At 52.3% G+C, this 17,471-nt stretch overlaps 1 protein-coding gene across 6 annotated transcripts; it reads left to right on the forward strand.

Annotated features, from left to right (window-relative positions):
• Positions 1-795: 795 nt before the first annotated feature.
• SH3BP5L (SH3 binding domain protein 5 like) lies at positions 796-17,104 on the forward strand. Of its 6 annotated transcripts, none has more exons than XM_063789839.1 (8): positions 1,225-1,656; positions 2,125-2,738; positions 6,582-7,091; positions 10,654-10,716; positions 10,876-11,004; positions 12,940-13,101; positions 14,388-14,561; positions 15,180-17,104. In XM_063789839.1, the coding sequence occupies exons 6-8, from the start codon at positions 12,991-12,993 to the stop codon at positions 15,648-15,650; spliced, it is 756 nt and encodes a 251-aa protein (XP_063645909.1). In that variant the 5' UTR covers positions 1,225-1,656; positions 2,125-2,738; positions 6,582-7,091; positions 10,654-10,716; positions 10,876-11,004; positions 12,940-12,990; the 3' UTR covers positions 15,651-17,104. The 6 variants fall into 6 exon arrangements, with proteins under 6 accessions (XP_009438270.3, XP_063645909.1, XP_063645922.1 ...); XM_063789852.1 differs by having other exon boundaries at positions 1,557-1,656; positions 14,305-14,561; XM_063789859.1 differs by having other exon boundaries at positions 1,557-1,656; positions 6,866-7,091; positions 14,305-14,561.
• The last annotated feature ends 367 nt before the right edge of the window (positions 17,105-17,471 follow it).

Raw genomic sequence — 17,471 nt, forward strand, 5'->3', positions numbered from 1 at the left:
GTCAAGAAGGGCAGAGCCTCTACCTCCCAATCTCAGTGCAAGAATAGCAAGCTAGGCTGGGCGTGGTGGCTCACGCCTGTAATCCTAGCACTTTGGGATGCCCAGGCGGGTGGATCACCTGAGGTCAGGAGTTCGAGAGCAGCCTGGCCAACGTGGCGAAACCCCGTCTCTACTAAAAATAGAAAAATTAGCCAGATGTGTTGGCATGCACCTGTAATCCCAGCTACTCGGGAGGCTGAGGCAGGAGAATCTCTTGTACTAGGGGGTGGGGGTGGGGCGGAGGTTGCAGTGAGCCAAGATCGCGCCATTGCACTCCAGCCTGGGCAACAAGAGTTAAACTCCGTCTCAAAATAAATAAATACATAAAAAAGCACTCTAACTTCTATAGCTGCTAGCTAGCAGACACATCTGGCCTAATCGCATCTATGCCAATCAAATCTGTAATTTTTCACTTCTCTGACACTATTGAGCCCTGATCACCTTCCTTCCTTCATTCTCCCTTTGAAATGCCCAGTCACTTCTGTACAAATCGGAACAGAGGTCAGTTCTTTTCCTTTCTGTAACTAGTTACTGAATAAAGTCTTTTTCACTGCTTCAATGTCTAGCTGGGTTGTCTTTGACAGGATCCAAAAAGGAGGGGAATTCAGCCCATTTGCCTTTTCCATCTGCAGGGCAAAGTTTTGAGTTGACTCTGAGGAAGTTACGCCTTTTGTAAAAACAAAACATCCAACCCTGGATGAAGCCCTTCCCCTTAGGCCTAGGCCCTCGCCTCACCAAGCGACACCTAGAGGTGACAAGCAGGCGCTCGTTCATGGACCTAGGTAACGATACACAATGCCATGTAACAAACTCCTGCTCATCGAGGGCATCTGACCCTGGGTGCACGAGTGAATTAACTGAGTTAATGTTGACTAAGTTCCTGATTAGTATTCACGGAGCAATTGGTGACCCCACCAAAATGTCGTTCAAGGTGCAAGGTCCAGAGGCCTCGAGGAGTGGGATTTACCCATCGGAGCCGTCCGCTCAGACGCCGTTAGTAAGGGTTCCGCCGACTTCACTGGAGTGAGGAAAGTCACTTTTGGAAATCGACTTTGCCTTCGCCCGCGAAGTCCGCCAGCGTCCGGACTCGAGTTGCCCCAGGAGCCACTGCCGGAAGTTTACCAGCTCACTTTCGGCGTCGCGCCCGCCTTCGTGGAGCAGGCCGGAAGTGGCTTTCCGGCAGCCGCCGCCGCAGCTCCGTAAAGCAAGATGGCACTACTCACTCTGAGGCTATTATCTCCGTTTTATATCTAGTATTCCTCTTCTCACCAGTTACTCTCGATTTCCCTCCCGCGCCCTAATTTTCTTCAGCACCACATTCTCATGTTTTTCTTTCATTCAGCCTTGGTGGAGTATGGTCTGGAGGCAACCTACGGCTAGCCTGAGCAACGTGGGGCACCATTTTGTACGGAAACTGAAGGCAGGGCGGGGGAGTGTGAGGCCTCCCGAGGAGGCCCGGCTTGAGAGAGAGCGTGGGAGGGAGAGCGTTGTTCACCGATGATGTATTTCCGCTTCTGGTCTGCCTGGTCGTTTTTGGTTGGATCGGCTTGTTGCGGGGAGGGAGGGGGGAAGATTGTTTGCAGCCTAGAGGCTCCGCGGACGGGAAGGTAAACTGAGGTAAGGCTGTGCGGGGGGCTTTTGCGCATGGCTGGGTAAAATGGACGGGAGTAGGGTCCTTGGGATTGCGGAAGAGTGTGGAATTGGAGACGGGAGGCTTAGATGTCTCGGGTTGGACAGAGAAGGTGGGGTGGGGCTCGGGGTTACAAGGTGAATCGCAAAGCCGGGCTGGGGTGGAGTGGGACGAGCGGGAGACCACAGGAGATGGAGGAGAGCCTAGGGGTGCAGAGGAAAGTCTCGAAGGCGCTGGTTGAGGAGGGCCTGAGTCGAGAGGAGCTGGGACGGGGGAAGAATAGAATCTAAAGTCCTTGAGGGCTAAGGAGAGAAGTTGAGGTAGGGACTGGTCGGAATACATGGGTGGGGGCGTGGTGAGAGTGTAGTTTTTGGGAGGCTATAGAGTTGGAAGGGGCTGGTGGCTGCGGTTTTGATGCTGACATGACCATATACTTGGCCTTTGTTTCTCTGCAGCTCCCCAGAGACGCTCATCCTACAGCCTCAGCTCGGGCCCAGCCTTCTCTCTCCAGCTGCCACCACAGCCTGGAGGCGCCTGCCTCCACCCTCCCGAATGGTGCTCCTCCTAGCAGGCCTCGGCCCAGGATCCAAGCCCCCTTTGCCCCCTGCCTTGGAGCTGTTGCTCCGGGTTTGTCACAGTGGACTCCCTGTGGCGGGAAGGGAAGAACTTTTGCACAGACAAGGCTTCAGCTCTAGGAACCCCACTGACAACTTGAATCTCAACCTCTAACCTAGTGTGAGGTTCTTCCTGTGCCCACCTTTTCTGCCTTTTGAGAAGAGAAACTCTTCTCCTGGCCATCTAGAGCCCAGGAAGCCCCAAGCTGGGGCCCTGGTCCCAGCATGTCAGTCCTCTCTTGTGCATAGGGCTCTGCCCTCCCCCTGTCAGCATGGCTGAGCTCAGACAGGTTCCAGGAGGGCGGGAGACCCCACAGGGGGAGCTGCGGCCTGAAGTTGTAGAGGATGAAGTCCCTAGGAGCCCAGTCGCAGAAGAGCCTGGAGGAGGTGGAAGCAGCAGCAGTGAGGCCAAATTGTCCCCAAGAGAGGAGGAAGAACTGGATCCTAGAATACAGGTGAGAGCACTGAGAGCGGGGAGAGAAGGAGAGCCCAGATTCCAGCCTCCCTGAAGAGTGTTGGATGAATGAGGGCTTAGACTTACTCTGTCCCCAGTCTGCTGGGGCAGGAAAGGAGAACAAGTTTGTCAACAAATCATTGCAGGGTGATGTAACAAGTTCCAAAAGAGTTGTGTGTCTGAAGTGCTGATGGAGTGCAGAGAAAGGCCTGGCCTTAGTGCTTGGGAGGCATTGCTGAAAGCTTCACTGAAGGAGCAAAGCGTCACTTGGCAGTAGATGGAGGAGGCACACTTTAGGTCAGTGGAGGGTAGGTGTGTTGTACTTCTTTCCAGATAAGCAGAGGGGCTGCCACCTTAGTTAGGGATGCTGTGTGAGAGGAGATGACTTTGATACTGGGGGACAGTTTTGAGGCTGAGTGAGAGAATCTTTTCCCCTTTCTCACCTTCTCAGCAGTACCTTCCAGGGATGTGCGGCCCACATTGCTCTGATAATGTGTTTCACCCTTGTAAACAGTGAGACCTTTCCAGTGTTATAAAGGTAGCATCAACTTTAGATCTATAAAGAAACCCCATATGTTCAAGGATTTGTAACTTTTGTTGTGGCCAATCCTTAGTAACATACATACCTGGCCCTCAGGATAGTGGGTCTCCTAAAGGAATGGAAGAGCAGTTTATTGCCTTGGAGTGTCTACAATCTAGTTGGTAGGACAGGCAGATCTTTGTGTAGGAGACCTGGGGGTAGTCAGTGAGGAAGACCAACTCCATGTGGAAGAGATGCCTGGCCAATCAAAGCTGGGTTGCAGTGTTTCAGGGAATTGGCTGAGAATGACTTCCTGAGGAAGCTTCTTGGGCAGGTGACGACCAGGATGCTCCTGCATGTTTGGGGCTTGAGTCTGCCATTTGTTCCGGTCACATCTCCAAGACTCTGATGTTGTGGAAGTGACTCTTCTGTAGGTGAGCAAGAACATATGAAGGCTCAAATTCCTAGGCTTATCTGTCAGCAAACCTTTATTGGATTACTCCAGTGAGTTGGGAAGAAATCAAAGCCAGTCCTGGCATTCTTCCTTCACTCTCTGTGTGGGTTCCTGGGATATGTGTGTGTGTGTGGGTTCCTCTTCTACTGTGTCCATGCTTATAATGGAGCAGTGGTGAGCCATTTGTTTCTGGCATGAGTCAGTAATTTATTTCTGCTCTGCCTGACATTGCATTGAAAACAGCCAATTTTTCTTGCTATTTCTACAGATTTATCATCCTCTGAGGAAATCAGTTGTAGTGAAAAAAGTCTTGGGCTGAGTTTCATGCTACCTCCAACCCCATGATTTATGATTTTTATGGAAGTTTCTTTACGTTTCTGAGCCTCAGTTTCTTCATCTGTAAAGTGAGCAGTTGGTCTAGCTGATTTGCACAACTCATTCTTGCTCTGCTCTGACACAAGTCTACAGTTCTTTCTCAAACTCTTTTTGCTTGTTCCTTGGTGATAGTTTGTAGATAGCACTTTGGGAAAGAGCTGTCTCTCTGTTGCTTGTGGAGGAGGGCTGTGTAATGTGCATTATATGCCTCCCTACAGCCTTCCTTGCCCTGCTCCAGAGAAGGTTTCTGCAGAGGAGAATCCACTGTGGTCTCTTTACTTGGCCTCTATTACTCCTGTGTATTTTTCCAGTGTCTGCATAGGCAAATGGTAGTAGTAGGAAGAGTCATACTTGCACTGTGCTGTCTAATAGGGTGGACTAGCTGCATGTGGCTATTTAAACACAATCAATTAAAATTAACATGTAAAAATGCAGTTCCTCGGCCAGGCATGGTGGCTCACACCTGTAATCCCAGCATGTTGGGAGGCCGAGGCAGGTGGATCACCTGAGGTCAGGAGTTTGAGACCAGCCTGGCCAACATGGTGAAAACCCGTCTCTACTAAAAATAAAAAAAGCTAGCCAGGTGTTGTGGTGGGTGCCTGTAATCCCAGCTACTTGGGGGGTTGAGGCAGGAGAATTGCTTGAACCCAGGAGGCGGAGGTTGCAGTGAGCTGAGATCTGCCACTGCACTCTAGCCTGGGTGACAAGAGCGAAACTCCATCTCAGAAAAAAAAAAAAAAAAAGCAGTTCCTCAATGTTATACTGACACTGCATAAATAGAATATTCTGTCATCACTGACTCTTCTATCAGATGAGCTCTATGAGAGTTGGAGTACACTGAGGTAGCGTAAGACTTACTTTGCCTCCAGTGAACTTGTGATGTCGCTGGTGCAGGAAGGGTAAAGCAGACCCTCGTCTCTCTTGCTAAACTGCACAACACGTTGTGGAATGTTGTGGGTTGTATAGGGAGGAAAGGTCTAGTAATAGCTTCCCTCATTTGATGACACAGGTGTGGGTACGCCAGTGCTCTGACCTCAGCAGGGAGTCAGTGTCTTCTTGCTGTGTGAGAGAGGCAGCCTGGCTTGAGGGGCACCCTTCATGGAGGAGGCCGGTGGCATTTTGCCCTTCTGTGCTTGGGCTTTCAAGATGAGGAGGAGATTGGGGTGTTTGTCTTTCGAGGTCCCTTTGAGTGTTGACAGTTCACCAGACCATGCACATTGCTCTGATCATGTGTTTCAGTGCTTTAGGTGGGTGTTCATTTCTCTGGATTCTCAGTGCATTTACTGGGTTTCCATCCACCGTCCATAAAAAGCCACCAGGGAGCTTCAAAAATACCCTTACCTGAGCCTTTCCAGACATGTGGATTCTCTTAGTCTGGGTGGGGTGAGAAGGGATTCTGATGTTACAGTCAGAGCCAAATCCACTGGGCCAGGTATATCCCAAAGGTAGAGCGCCTGTTTCGGTGTTTTCTGAGGCTCCCAGAAATGGCTGTCCTTAGGATGAGGCCCTCTCTGACCTGGGGCTGGGGTTCCTTCGCAGGCAGGCAGCTCCATGGCCATTTATGGTGGGATTCCTCTGGAAGTTGGAAGGAAGTCAACTGGTGCCTACCTGGAGCGTGCTGTCCCTCCAGGGAAGGCTGCTGGCTGGGTCTCCATGTCATGATCTTAGTGGAGTTCTTTTGAGTCCTCCAGGTTCATCCTCAGCTTTCCGAGAGGGTTCCAGTGGAGGGAAGAGGAAAGGAGCGTGGATCTAGGTTGGACCTGGGTCTGTTCTGTGACTTTCTCAGCCCCCTCTTAGTGGTTGCATTCTTTCCTCAGATGTGAGTGCTCTCGCTTACCTGCTCCTTTCCAAACTCTCTAGGGTGACTTTGCAACCTCTGTGACCTCATCTAGAAGCATGGGTTTAGCTTTCACAGGACAGTCATCACCCTGGCCCCAGTTACCATTAGTTTGAGTCTTTTGATGGTCTGCACTAGGTGGGGTGGGAGCATCTGCAGCCTGAGTCCCCATGCCTTTGATTCAGTGTCCTGGCATCCTGGGAATCTGGCTGCTGTGCCCTGGGAAGGTAGCCCTCCCTGCTGGCTGCTGCCTCACTGATGGATAATGCACGTTGAATCAGACTTTGTCCTCCTCGAATTCCGTTTCAGCTGAGTGCCAGGAGTCCCTGGTGAAGCAGGCCAAATGCAATGTGTTGCTGACTGCCCAAAACCGTCCCAGGTCCTCAGAGGATTCCTGCTCAGCCTTTCCCTGGGTGTCGCCTAGGTGGGCTGTCCCCCTCCCTCCTGTGGTGACCTTGCCCTCCAGGCTGCTTTGCTCCCCAGGCATCTTCTTGTCCTGTTAGGGAGAGCTTTGTGACTCTGAGGGGACAGATCCCATCAGCAGATGGCTTTCTGTAAATTGCTGGAGGTGCCACTGGGAAGCTAGTTCCCATATAGAAAGATAATGCCCACTCCTGCCACTTGCCAATAGCAACAGCTCTTCTTGTCCTTTTAACAGTAGTAACAACTTATGCTGAGCCATCCAATCCATTGATGATCTCGTCAGGAGCTGGAAGTTGATGACTGGAAGCATTTGAGGCCATGGAATCCAGTGGGGATCCCGTCTTGGACTTTGATTTGCCACATGAACATTGCAGGGTGGCCTTTACCAACTGACCCCACACAATCAATGTTTGTTGCATTTCCAATCCCTGTCCTTTTCCTACGTGGGCTGTGGTTTTCCTAGATTACAGCACTTCTTTCTTTACTGAGATGTCCTTCCAATGGTGTCCTCATTCCCAGGAGGGTGGTCACAGTGGAAGGAAAGTGAGATCAAAGGTCGGTCCTGGATCCAGACCCAAGTCTGTCACTAATTTTCCGCCTGGTTGTTTCTCATCTATCAAATGCAAAGTTGCTGAGAAAGAATATTCCAGCAGGAGGTGCTGAAAGAACTGGTCACTCGTCTCCCAGATAGCCTAAAAGCCCCTGTAGGCCTCGTCAAGCCCCAGGAAGCTGGGCCCCCAGGGAGGTAGGTTGCCTTTCACCTTGACAGACATTGCCTTTTTAGGGCCTGTTAGGGTGATCATGTCAGTTGCTGGTGATGTCTCTGTTCGGAAGGCACTGTGAAACTTGGAGTTCCATGTGTCTGGTAGTGTTGATGCTGACCCTATGCCTCCTCTGGGGCCCTGAGCTGTGTTGGCTGCCTGTTCTTCCAGAATGGTTGTTATTTTATGGACACTGGGTTGTGGGACACTGTAGATGCATCTACCCAAATACAACAACTTCTAGACCTTCGCCACCCAACACAGGAGCCACATGCCACTGTCTAGGTTGAGATGTGTCACAAGAGTCAAGTGCATACGGATTTTGAAGACTTAGTTTAAAAAAGTAAAAGTATGGATAATAATATTATTTTATGTTGATCACATGTTGAAATATATTTTGTATATATTGGGTTAAATGTATTTTTATAATTTCACTCATTTTTAAAAATTTTTTTACTTTAAAAAAATGTGGCTTCTAGAATTAAAAATTCCATGTGCAGCTCCTGTTACGTTTCTGTTGAATATGTCTCTTCGAGAAAATTTAGAGCAAGCTTGTCCAACCCGTGGCCTGTGGGCCACATGCAGCCCAGGATGGCTTTGAACATGGCCCAATGCAAATTTGTAAACTTTTCTTAAAACATTATGAGATTTTTTTTTGCGATTTTTTTTTTTTTTTTTTTTTTTTTTTTGAGACTGAGTCTTGCTCCTTCACCCAGGCTGGAGTGCAGTGGCACAATCTCAGACCACTGCAACTTCCGCCTCCCAGATTCAGGTGATTCTCCTGCCTCAGCCGTCCCAGTAGCTGGGACTACAGGTGTGTACCACCATACCCAGCTATTTTTTTGTATTTTAGTAGAGATGGGCTTTGCATCATGTTGCCCAGGCTGTTCTCAAACTCCTGAGCTCAGGCAATCTTCCCACCTCGGCCTCCTGAAGTGCTAGGATTACAGGTGTGAGCCACTGCGCCTGCCCACGATTTTTTTTTTTTTTTAAGCTCATCAGCTGTAGTTAGTGTTAGTGTATTTTATGTGTGGCCCAGGACAGTTATTCTTCCAGTGTGTCCCAGGGAAGCAAAAAGATTGGACATCCCTAGTTTAGAGCCAGATTTGTGGCCCTCCTTAGGCAGGGTCTACACTGTTGTAGGTAGGTGTGTGCATTTTCATATCCTCATTCCTCATTCCATTACAGGTTTCTACCTTTGTGTTCTTCCTGTTACTGTAATTAACATGTCAGACCATTTCCTGTATTCTCACCTGCTGACCCAGATCTTTTCAGGATCAAGGCAGGGGATGGGGGAGAATAGAAGGGGTAGAAGGGACTAAAAGGAAGATTGTGCGTGTCAGCCTGACTCCCTCACTGGGTTGCTGAAAGGCCCGAATGAGGTGAGTGGGGGCCAACATCACGGCCATATGAGTGGGAAGTGATTGTGGCGTCACTGCCAAGTGCAAGTCATGGGTCTGGGCAGCAGGCACATGCTGGGCTGGGTCCCTCTGGCCTGTCCAGCCTCCTGTCCGGAGACAGCAGGGGCTGGTGAAGGCAAATCCTGTAGCTGGGCACCAGGTGTTTCCTGGCACAAGGCCCTTGGCACAGACCAGCACTGCTCCTCAGTAGTGTCCTTAGCTCACCAGGGGCTCTGGGAACTTTTGTGTTTTCTCGGGCAAGGGAGGATGACTTGAGGCCAGTACCCCTCTCAGCTCTCTGCCATTTCATGGAAAGCCCTGGATGGTTCTATTGCTTCTCTCTCCAGTCCTTCCAGGGGCCAGGAAGGCACTCAAACCAGCTTGTCCAGCAACTTTTCCCCAGGACTCTCCCTCCATCCCACAGGATCTGCTCTATAGGGACCTGCGGTCATGGTCACCCATTGCCCAAGCAGGCCAAAAGGCTTCTTGGACTCTATACACTTTCCTGATCTTGACCTTAGTCATCCACCAAGCCCCTGTGATTCTGTGTCCTGCGTTGCCTTGGGATCTGCCCTCTCCTCTGCCACCTGGAATACTATAGACAGCCTCCACCTTTTTTGTTTGTTTGTTTTTTGTGATGGAGTCTCACTGTGTCGCCTAGGCTGGAGTGCAGTGGCACGATCTGGGCTTACTGCAATCCCTGCCCCCCGGGTTCAAGCCATTTTCGTGCCTCGGCCTCCCAAGTAGCTGGGATTATAGATGCGTGCCACCACGCCCAGCTAATTTTTGTGTTTTTACTAGAGACAGGGCTTCACCATGTTGGCCAGGCCGGTCTCGAACTCCTGGCCTCAAGTGATCTGCCCACCTCTGCCTCCCAAAGTGCTGGGATTACAGGTGTGAGCCACCATGCCCGTCCCAGCCTCCACTTTTGTCTCCCTGGCTCCCCCAGGCTTTCGTTACATTGGCACTAGGCTCTGAGAGACCCTTTTGCCATTGCAGAAAGTCCTGGTACTACCTCCCATAGTGCTGTAGCCTTACCGACCTTCTCACCTGCCAACTTGTCTGCCCAGGGTACCTGCTCCCCTTTGGTTCCTTGGCCCTTTGTTCTTCACTGGCACTTAATTTTTTTGAGACAGAGTCTCGCTATGTTGCCCAGGCTGGAGTGCAGTAGTGTGATCTTGGCTCACTGCAGCCTCTGCCTCCCAGGTTCAAGTGATTCTCCTGCCTCAGCCTCCCAAGTAGCTGGGACTATAGGTGCACGCTGCCACACCCGGCTAATTTTTGTATTTCTAGTAGAGACAGGGTTTCACCATGTTGCTCAGGCTGGTCTCGAACTCCTGACCTCAGGTGATCTGCCTGCCTCGGCCTCCCAAAGTGCTGGGATTACAGGCGTGAGCCACCATGCCCGGCGGTCCTCCCCAAAGTGCTGGGATTACAGGCGTGAGCCACCTTGCCTAGTCATTCACTGGCACTTTTGTGTCTATGAAGTCCTTCCAGCTGGTGAGCAAGTGTTCCAGGCATCCTACCCTGACCTTCTGCTGCCCAGTTAGGTGACCTTGCTACCCAGAGAGCACCCATACCCACCCCTCACAAGGCTGCACATACTGCCCAGGACCTGCTGCTGACTTGCTGGGTTTCCTTACAGGCTGCCACCTCTATGTCCTGAATTCTCAGGTCTCACGGTCCTGAGAGGTGATAAGTGTGCAGTAAACATGTGCTGACTGAGTGGCCCTGCCCTGGCCCAGGTGGCCATCCTCTCGCAGAGAGTGAGCCTTCAGGTCCAAGGAGACTCCCTCAGTTTGAGGAAGTGTTGCAATCTCACGGAGAGAGTGAGGGCTCACCACAACTTCACGTTGTGCATATTAGTGTTGCATTCTCCAAACCTCAATTTCTTCATCCTTGAAACTGGGGTTTTACTACCCAATACAAGGTAGAGTTGTGAGGATTACGTGAGATTGTATGTATCAGGTCCCTGATAGACAAGAAAGCTTTTGGCAATCTCCGTATCTTCTTTCCTTTCCTGAGTGTCTCACCTCATTTCCCTGGGCAAGTGGGGCTCTCTCTCTCTGTGTTGCTCCTGCCTTGCATGGTTCACTCAAGGCTACTTCCTTCCACTGCACTAATTTGCCACCCCTCTCTGTGGCAGGAGGAGTTGGAGCACCTGAACCAGGCCAGCGAGGAGATCAACCAGGTGGAACTACAGCTGGATGTGAGTGTCCTTTTCCTTATGTGCTTGGGCTGGTCCTTGGAAGTATCTCCATCTGTCTCTTTCCCAGATTGAGGCAGTGGCAGTGGGAGGGGTGTGTCTGAGAAACAAGAGGGGCTGGGACCCAAACATGTGCCTTTCCTCTGCCTTGTTCCTTTCCAGGAGGCCAGGACCACCTATCGGAGGATCCTACAGGAGTCGGCGAGGAAACTGAATACACAGGGTTCCCACTTGGGGAGCTGCATCGAGAAAGCCCGGCCCTACTATGAGGCTCGGCGGCTGGCTAAGGAGGTATGGCTGGCTGACCACGTTTGAGGAAGGCTATGTGCTGAGCCTGGCCCTGGATTCTTCTGTCTCTATATGGAGTGAGAGACAAAACACCAGACCCTGAGGGCAGAGCTCTGGGCTAGACCTGGCTGGTCGGAACCAGCTCTGTGGGCTCAGGAGGTTCCTTTACCACGTGGGCTCTGGGCTTATAGTCTATAAAATGGTGAGGGTGGCTGTGGGAGAATATTTAGTTCAGCCCTGCTAATGTTTAAGTGCCTTCTGCGTATCAGGAACCAGGCTTTAGGGTGTATCAGATATGTCAGTTCTAACATCCTGTTGTTTTCATCTGCGCCCATTTCCTCTTCCCTTTGGTTCATGTCTCTCTTCTGAATCTTTTCTTTGCTTACTCCTCACTCTTTTCCCCATCCCACACCCCTTTTTTCTGTAACAAATTACTTTTAACAAATAATATGTGTTCACCATTGGAAAAACATAATGAAACAAGAAGGAAACAAAAATCACCCAAAATCCTACCATGCACATTTCATGCATTTTGTTTCCTGGGATTTGTTGTCATCCTGTATGGTGAGGTGACAGATACAGACAACTGCCTTGGAAGAAGAGTTTGTTCCCGAGAGGAGGGGACATCCATGCCATGCAGGGCCACACGGGGAAGCAACCAGGGTCCTTCAGGAGGCAGAAGAAGTGAAGGAGAAAGCAAAGCACAGAGCCTTAGTGTGGTTTTCGTGGAAAGGAGTAGGTGAGGCAGGTGAGGCAGGGTAGGCAAGTTTGGATAAGTTTAGGAGTGGATAGTTGGAATAATTTTGCTAGGCCCTGGGCTATAGGGGTGGCCTCTAATTGTCTAGTACCTGGCCCTGGGATGACCTAGGGCAGAGGAAATATCAGCTTGGTGGGGGAGAAGTAGGTAAAGGAGTTAGCTGGGGATCCAGGCTTTGGATTAGGTGGTTGGTTTGCATATGAAAGGCACACTTACAGGGGAGTTTACTGTTTCTAGGAATTAGCCCTGGAAGGGGCAGTTTGTCCTTGGCCAGTAAGGTCCCCCAAGACATGAAAGCATCATAAAGTATAGAAAATAAAAATATGATTAATACAGCACAGATAACCATGTGTGCTGTATTAATCATATTTCGTGTCCTTGTATATCCAGCCCAAATGAGATTACACAGTATGTGCTATTTTGTTCTTTTATTAGCATTATGACATGGTTCCATGTCAATAACTATACATCCAAGCCGTCATTTTAAAGGACTGATTAATATTTTATTTTTTTAAGAAATGGGGTCTTGCTCTGTTGCCCAGACTGGAGTGCAATGGTGTGATCATAGCTCACTGTAACCTCAAACTCCTAGGCTCAAGTAATCCTCCTCCCTCAGCCTCACAAGTAGATGGGCTCACAGGCAGAAGCCACTGCGCCCAGCTTATTTTCTTATATTAGATGTACTATTATTTATTTAACCGATGTCCTATAACTGAAAAGTTAGGTTTGTTTTGTTTTTTGCTTGGTTGGTATGGCTGTGATGACTGTCTCTGAGCACTTGTCTGATTACTTCCTTCAGCTTGCCTGCTGAACATGGAATTGATGGTCTCAAGGTCATCTTTTCTGTAAGACTCTGTCTATGTTGCTAACCACCTTACACTAAAATGGTTTGTGTTTTCCTTTGTTTTCCCTAGGGGAAAAGGCTAGCAGCCTTTGGGAGTGCTGGATTTCACACACCTACCCTCCACTGGCAAAATTTTTATTTCTTCTAGTCCATATCCTTATGAAATATTCTTTATAGAATGTTGCTTCCTTGGCATTTATCCTCAGCACAGTTTGGGAAATGAAGCCGACATTGCTAGTAGGCCTTCCTCCTTCTCTTATCCTCACGTCTATTATGGGTCTCCATGGGCAGCTGGGGTCCCTCAGGGTTCCCCATCCTGATATCCCTCTCCCGCCAGGCTCAGCAGGAGACACAGAAGGCAGCGCTGCGGTACGAGCGGGCCGTAAGCATGCACAACGCTGCTCGAGAAATGGTGTTTGTGGCTGAGCAGGGCGTCATGGCTGACAAGAACCGACTGGACCCCACGTGGCAGGAGATGCTGAACCATGCTACCTGCAAGGTGAGCCGGGCGGTGCCGGCAGGTCCCCTTCGCTGGTTCTCGTCCATCCTTTGCCATGTCTTTCTCACCTCACCTCCTCATTCTTCCCTCCATTCTAGCCTTCTTTCAACTTCGATTCTGTTTCAGGCAAAACCCGTTCCTAGTTTTCTGTTCTGTTTGGCCTCCAGTGCTTCCCATATTCCATTTCCCTCTGACTTAGAATGTCATCCTGGGCTCTTCTTGAACGTTTGCCTCCAGGTGTGGGACTAACCCAAACAATTCATCCCTGGTGCATACTGAGGAGTCAACATTCACATTTTATTATGTTTAGCTGTGTGACTCCTCGCTTCTGTTTTCAGAATCTGCTCCCTTTCCTGCTTTTGAGCTCTGACAATACACCCCGAGTTTTGAAGTGTAATTTACGTATCATTTCCAAGCTCCTGAAAGGGGACTGGGGAGCGGAAGGATCTCTGCCGTTGGCCCTGTCTGCCACCTTCAGCTTGCACAGGGCAGGTGTCAGCTCCTCGAGGGGGTGTTTGTGGCTTGTGATTCTTCATCTGCCCCTCACACAGAACAGGCACCTCACTTCTACTCTAGAGCTCATGCAAATGAGAGCACACAGCACGGGGGGAGGGGTTAGGGGATGGTGTATAGTGTAGAGCTACCCCTGAACAGGGAGCAGGTGAGGGCTCCAGCCGCTTTGTCTACCAGGACAAGTGGGCCAACTGCACAACACCCTGAGCAGAAGCACACCAGAGCCCCACCCACCCTCGGCCCACTTGTCCTGGACGGTGCCCACATAGGGTGTGGAAACCTGGAGAACCCAGCGCACAGCTGTGGCTCCCCACACGGGCTCTTCTCACTCCCAGATCCCTAACCATTGGCGCTGAGGGCTCCCTGAAGAGAATGGCTGCTGCAGATGTGTGATGTGCTGACAGACATTCCCCTGATGCTCTCAAGTGGTTGAGTGGGCACCAGCATCCCTTTCCTGGCAGCAGCAAAGCTGAGTAGCCAGTGGTGCAGGTGACACTAGGCAAGAACATGGGGAAGACGTGGCTCAGAGGCATGTGCCTGTGATGTGGTCCTCGACGGTCAGGCAGCAGATCCAAGAGAGACAGAAATAAGCTGTCTTGAGGCTCGTAGACCCCGTGTTCCCCTGCGTGTCTCGGGCTCTGTACACAGTTGGGGGTTTGCAGAGGATCTTCCTGTTTGGGTTCCCCCCAGGGCGTTGTTCAGATTGGCAGCCTGGGGCAGATGCCAGAGACTGAAGCATGGGTCCTGGCTCAGTGATGTGTCCTCTGGGCCAGGTGAATGAGGCGGAGGAAGAGCGGCTTCGAGGTGAGCGGGAGCACCAGCGAGTGACTCGGCTGTGCCAACAGGCTGAGGCTCGGGTCCAAGCCCTGCAGAAGACCCTCCGGAGGGCCATCGGCAAGAGCCGCCCCTACTTTGAGCTCAAGGCCCAGTTCAGCCAGATCCTGGAGGTAGCTGAGTGGGTGAGGGGGAGGAGGAATGGGTAGGTGGGGGTGCAGGCTGGAGGGGATGCTGGTCGGCCTCTCTGGGCCATCTTGGTGAGGTGGCCAGGGTGAGGCCTCCGGCTAGTGGTGGGGAAGGGTGGTGGCACACATGTTCCAAATGACCTTGCAGGAGTGAGAGGTAGGGATGGGGGCTGGCGATGGGGGCTGGTGACGGCGAGAACGTAGTTGGAAGAAGGGAGGTAAACAAGAGGAAAAGAACTGGTGGAAATCTGGGATGGGGAAGAAGAACCAGCCATTGGGTGAAAGGGAACAGTGGGGAGAGGATGAGGAAGCAGGAGCTGGGGGAGAGGAAGGCCTGAGAGGAAGGCTCTGGAAGGTGGGGCTCAGGTCAGGAGCAGGATTGCTGGGGAAGAACAACGCAGAGCAAGTGGAGCAGGGAAGGCTGTTGTGGGTCTGTGGTGGGTGCTGAGAGTGGAGCAGGGAAGGGTGTTGTGGGTCTGTGGTGGGTGCTGAGCCAGCTGTCCAGGTATTCTGGGAGAGCAGGCCCTCAGACCTCAGTGCAGAGTGCTGAGGAAGGTGGAGACGTGCCCCATGGGTCGCCTTGCTCTGTTCTGCCCTCTGCAGGAGCACAAGGCCAAGGTGACAGAACTGGAGCAGCAGGTAGCTCAGGCCAAGACGCGCTACTCCGTGGCCCTTCGTAACCTGGAGCAGATCAGCGAGCAGATTCACGCACGGCGCCGCGGGGGTCTGCCTCCCCACCCCCTGGGCCCTCGGCGCTCCTCCCCCGTGGGGGCCGAAGCAGGACCTGAGGACATAGAGGACGGAGACAGCGGGATTGAGGGGGCCGAGGGTGCGGGGCTGGAGGAGGGCAGCAGCCTGGGGCCCGGCCCCGCCCCCGACACCGACACCCTGAGTCTGCTGAGCCTGCGCACGGTGGCTTCAGACCTGCAGAAGTGCGACTCCGTGGAGCACTTGCGAGGCCTCTCGGACCACGTCAGTCTGGACGGCCAAGAGCTGGGAACCCGGAGTGGAGGGCGCCGGGGCAGCGACGGCGGAGTCCGTGGGGGTCGGCACCAGCGCAGCGTCAGCCTGTAGCCGAGGGGCCAGGGTTCCTGGCTTGAATCTGCTACCACGGGCCGGTTGGGGCCCACAGTCTTCTCACGCCCTCTCCTCTGGGGCCTCGTCTTCCCGAAGGTCCCCTTCTCCAGTGCTTCCCTGGGAGAGGCCAGCTGTGTTCGAGTCCTCTGTGCCTGCCCTGGCGTTCTCACAGCCTCCCCCTTCCCCTCAGCAGGCAGCTCTCTTTGCCTTACCCATTCAGAAGGCTTGCCCTCGGCGCTCTGTCTGCCTCTGCCTGCCAGCTCATCACGATCTGCAGGGCATTGACCCTTTGCTTTCCCTTTCTGCTCCCTCTCTTTCCATCTGTTTGGCTTTTTCCCTCAGGGAACTTGGTCTAGAAGGCACTGGGAAGCTCATCAGAGAAAGTGGGTGCTGGGCCTGAGTACTCCCGTCGGAGGGGATGGACAGTCACCCCTCCCGTTGGTTTCCAGCCCCGCCCCCCTTCCCAAGGCAACTCTGGAGGGTACCCTAGGTATGCTGCTGAGCCCTGCCCCCCGTCCTGCTCCAGCCTGCCCGTGTGTAACCTGTAAGATGTACTGTGTGCCTCCGGAAGACACCACCTTTCTCTTCAGCATTCCCTTTCATGACCTGAGGCACTCTGCGATGTGTGCCCCAAAGCAGAACTTACACGACCTGTAGGAAGCTGGTGTCAGGGAGAGAAACCCAACCCCATTGTCAACATAGGGAGCATCACCAACTCCAGACTGGCTCCTGTGGGGATGGTGTTTCCGCTGGGCTGGGTCCTCACCATTGCCAAGGTGCTAGTGGGTCCCTAACAGGGCCCATGTTGGGGGTGAAGTCATGAGGTCCTGAAGGCTTAGGCCCCTGTCATTCCCACCCTCACTCTTGCTGCACAGTTGTGTTTACTTTTTCTGGGTAGAGGATGCTGAACTGACTCAGCACCCTCCTGCAGGGCGGGGTTAGGGAATTTGGTGCTCAATTGCTCTCCCTTGCTCTTCCCCAAACTGAAAATACCTACTGTAGGATCCCTCGGGGCACACTGAAGCTTGGCTGCCAACCCTCTTACTTCCTTTGTTACAGGGAGGGGTTGGCTTGGGGTGAAAAGTTCTGCCCTCCGCAGGGAGCAGCTCCAGCTGCCTGGCAGTGCTCCCAGTGTGTAGGGAAGCCACACCAGACCTGGGTGCCTTGGGAGAACCGGTCCTTCCTTTTGACCCACCCCAGGATGATGGAGTGCTCTTTTCCAGGCCCATGTTCTGCCAGCACCCGGGATGAGTGGGCAACTGGACTCTGCACGGGGGTCTACAGGTTGAGGGAGGTTGGTCACAATGAGAACCTCGGGGTTTGAGGTGGCCACGGGCAGACAGCCGAAAGGGAGGGAGGGTGTGGGTGTGCGTGTGTGCATGTGCTGGTGTGTAAGGGGGAAAGGGTCTTTCCTGGTTTTATTTAAATAAAGTAGTTTATGTAACAGTTAACATCTACTGTCCTTGCTGGAGGAAGAGAAAAGGGGCAAAGATGAGGCAAGGGTTGGGCAAGGGAAGAGCAGGGTTAGGCGGCAGGCTTTTTAGATGGTGTGGTCAGGGAAGGGAGGTGAAGGACCAGATTGAGCTGCGCTATGCATGCTCTTGGGGGGGTGGAAGGCCCCATGGCCAGGGTGGTCATGTACAGGGCAAGTGTAGAGAAGCAGGGGAGGAGTTGGTGCCTCATGGGGCCATGCTGTGTGAGGTGATGGGTGCCAGGAGAGGGTTTGGTAGAAAGGGGCCTGCAGGGTGGAGTGGGCTCTGTCTGAGCTAAGAGATGAGAGTGCCAGAGGGTTGGGATCTTAGATGTGTCTGGATGTGA

The sequence above is a fragment of the Pan troglodytes genome, chromosome 1, assembly GCF_028858775.2.
Source record: "Pan troglodytes isolate AG18354 chromosome 1, NHGRI_mPanTro3-v2.0_pri, whole genome shotgun sequence".
NCBI lineage: Eukaryota > Metazoa > Chordata > Mammalia > Primates > Hominidae > Pan > Pan troglodytes.

Coding starts and splice junctions, on each gene's coding strand:
- SH3BP5L (XM_009439995.5), top strand. CDS start 2,556: ATGGCTGAGCTCAGACAGGTTCCAGGAGGGCGGGAGACCCCACAGGGG. Junction 2,739..10,653: donor AACTGGATCCTAGAATACAG/GTGAGAGCACTG, acceptor TCTCTGTGGCAG/GAGGAGTTGGAGCACCTGAA. Junction 11,005..12,939: donor CTCGGCGGCTGGCTAAGGAG/GTATGGCTGGCT, acceptor CTCTCCCGCCAG/GCTCAGCAGGAGACACAGAA.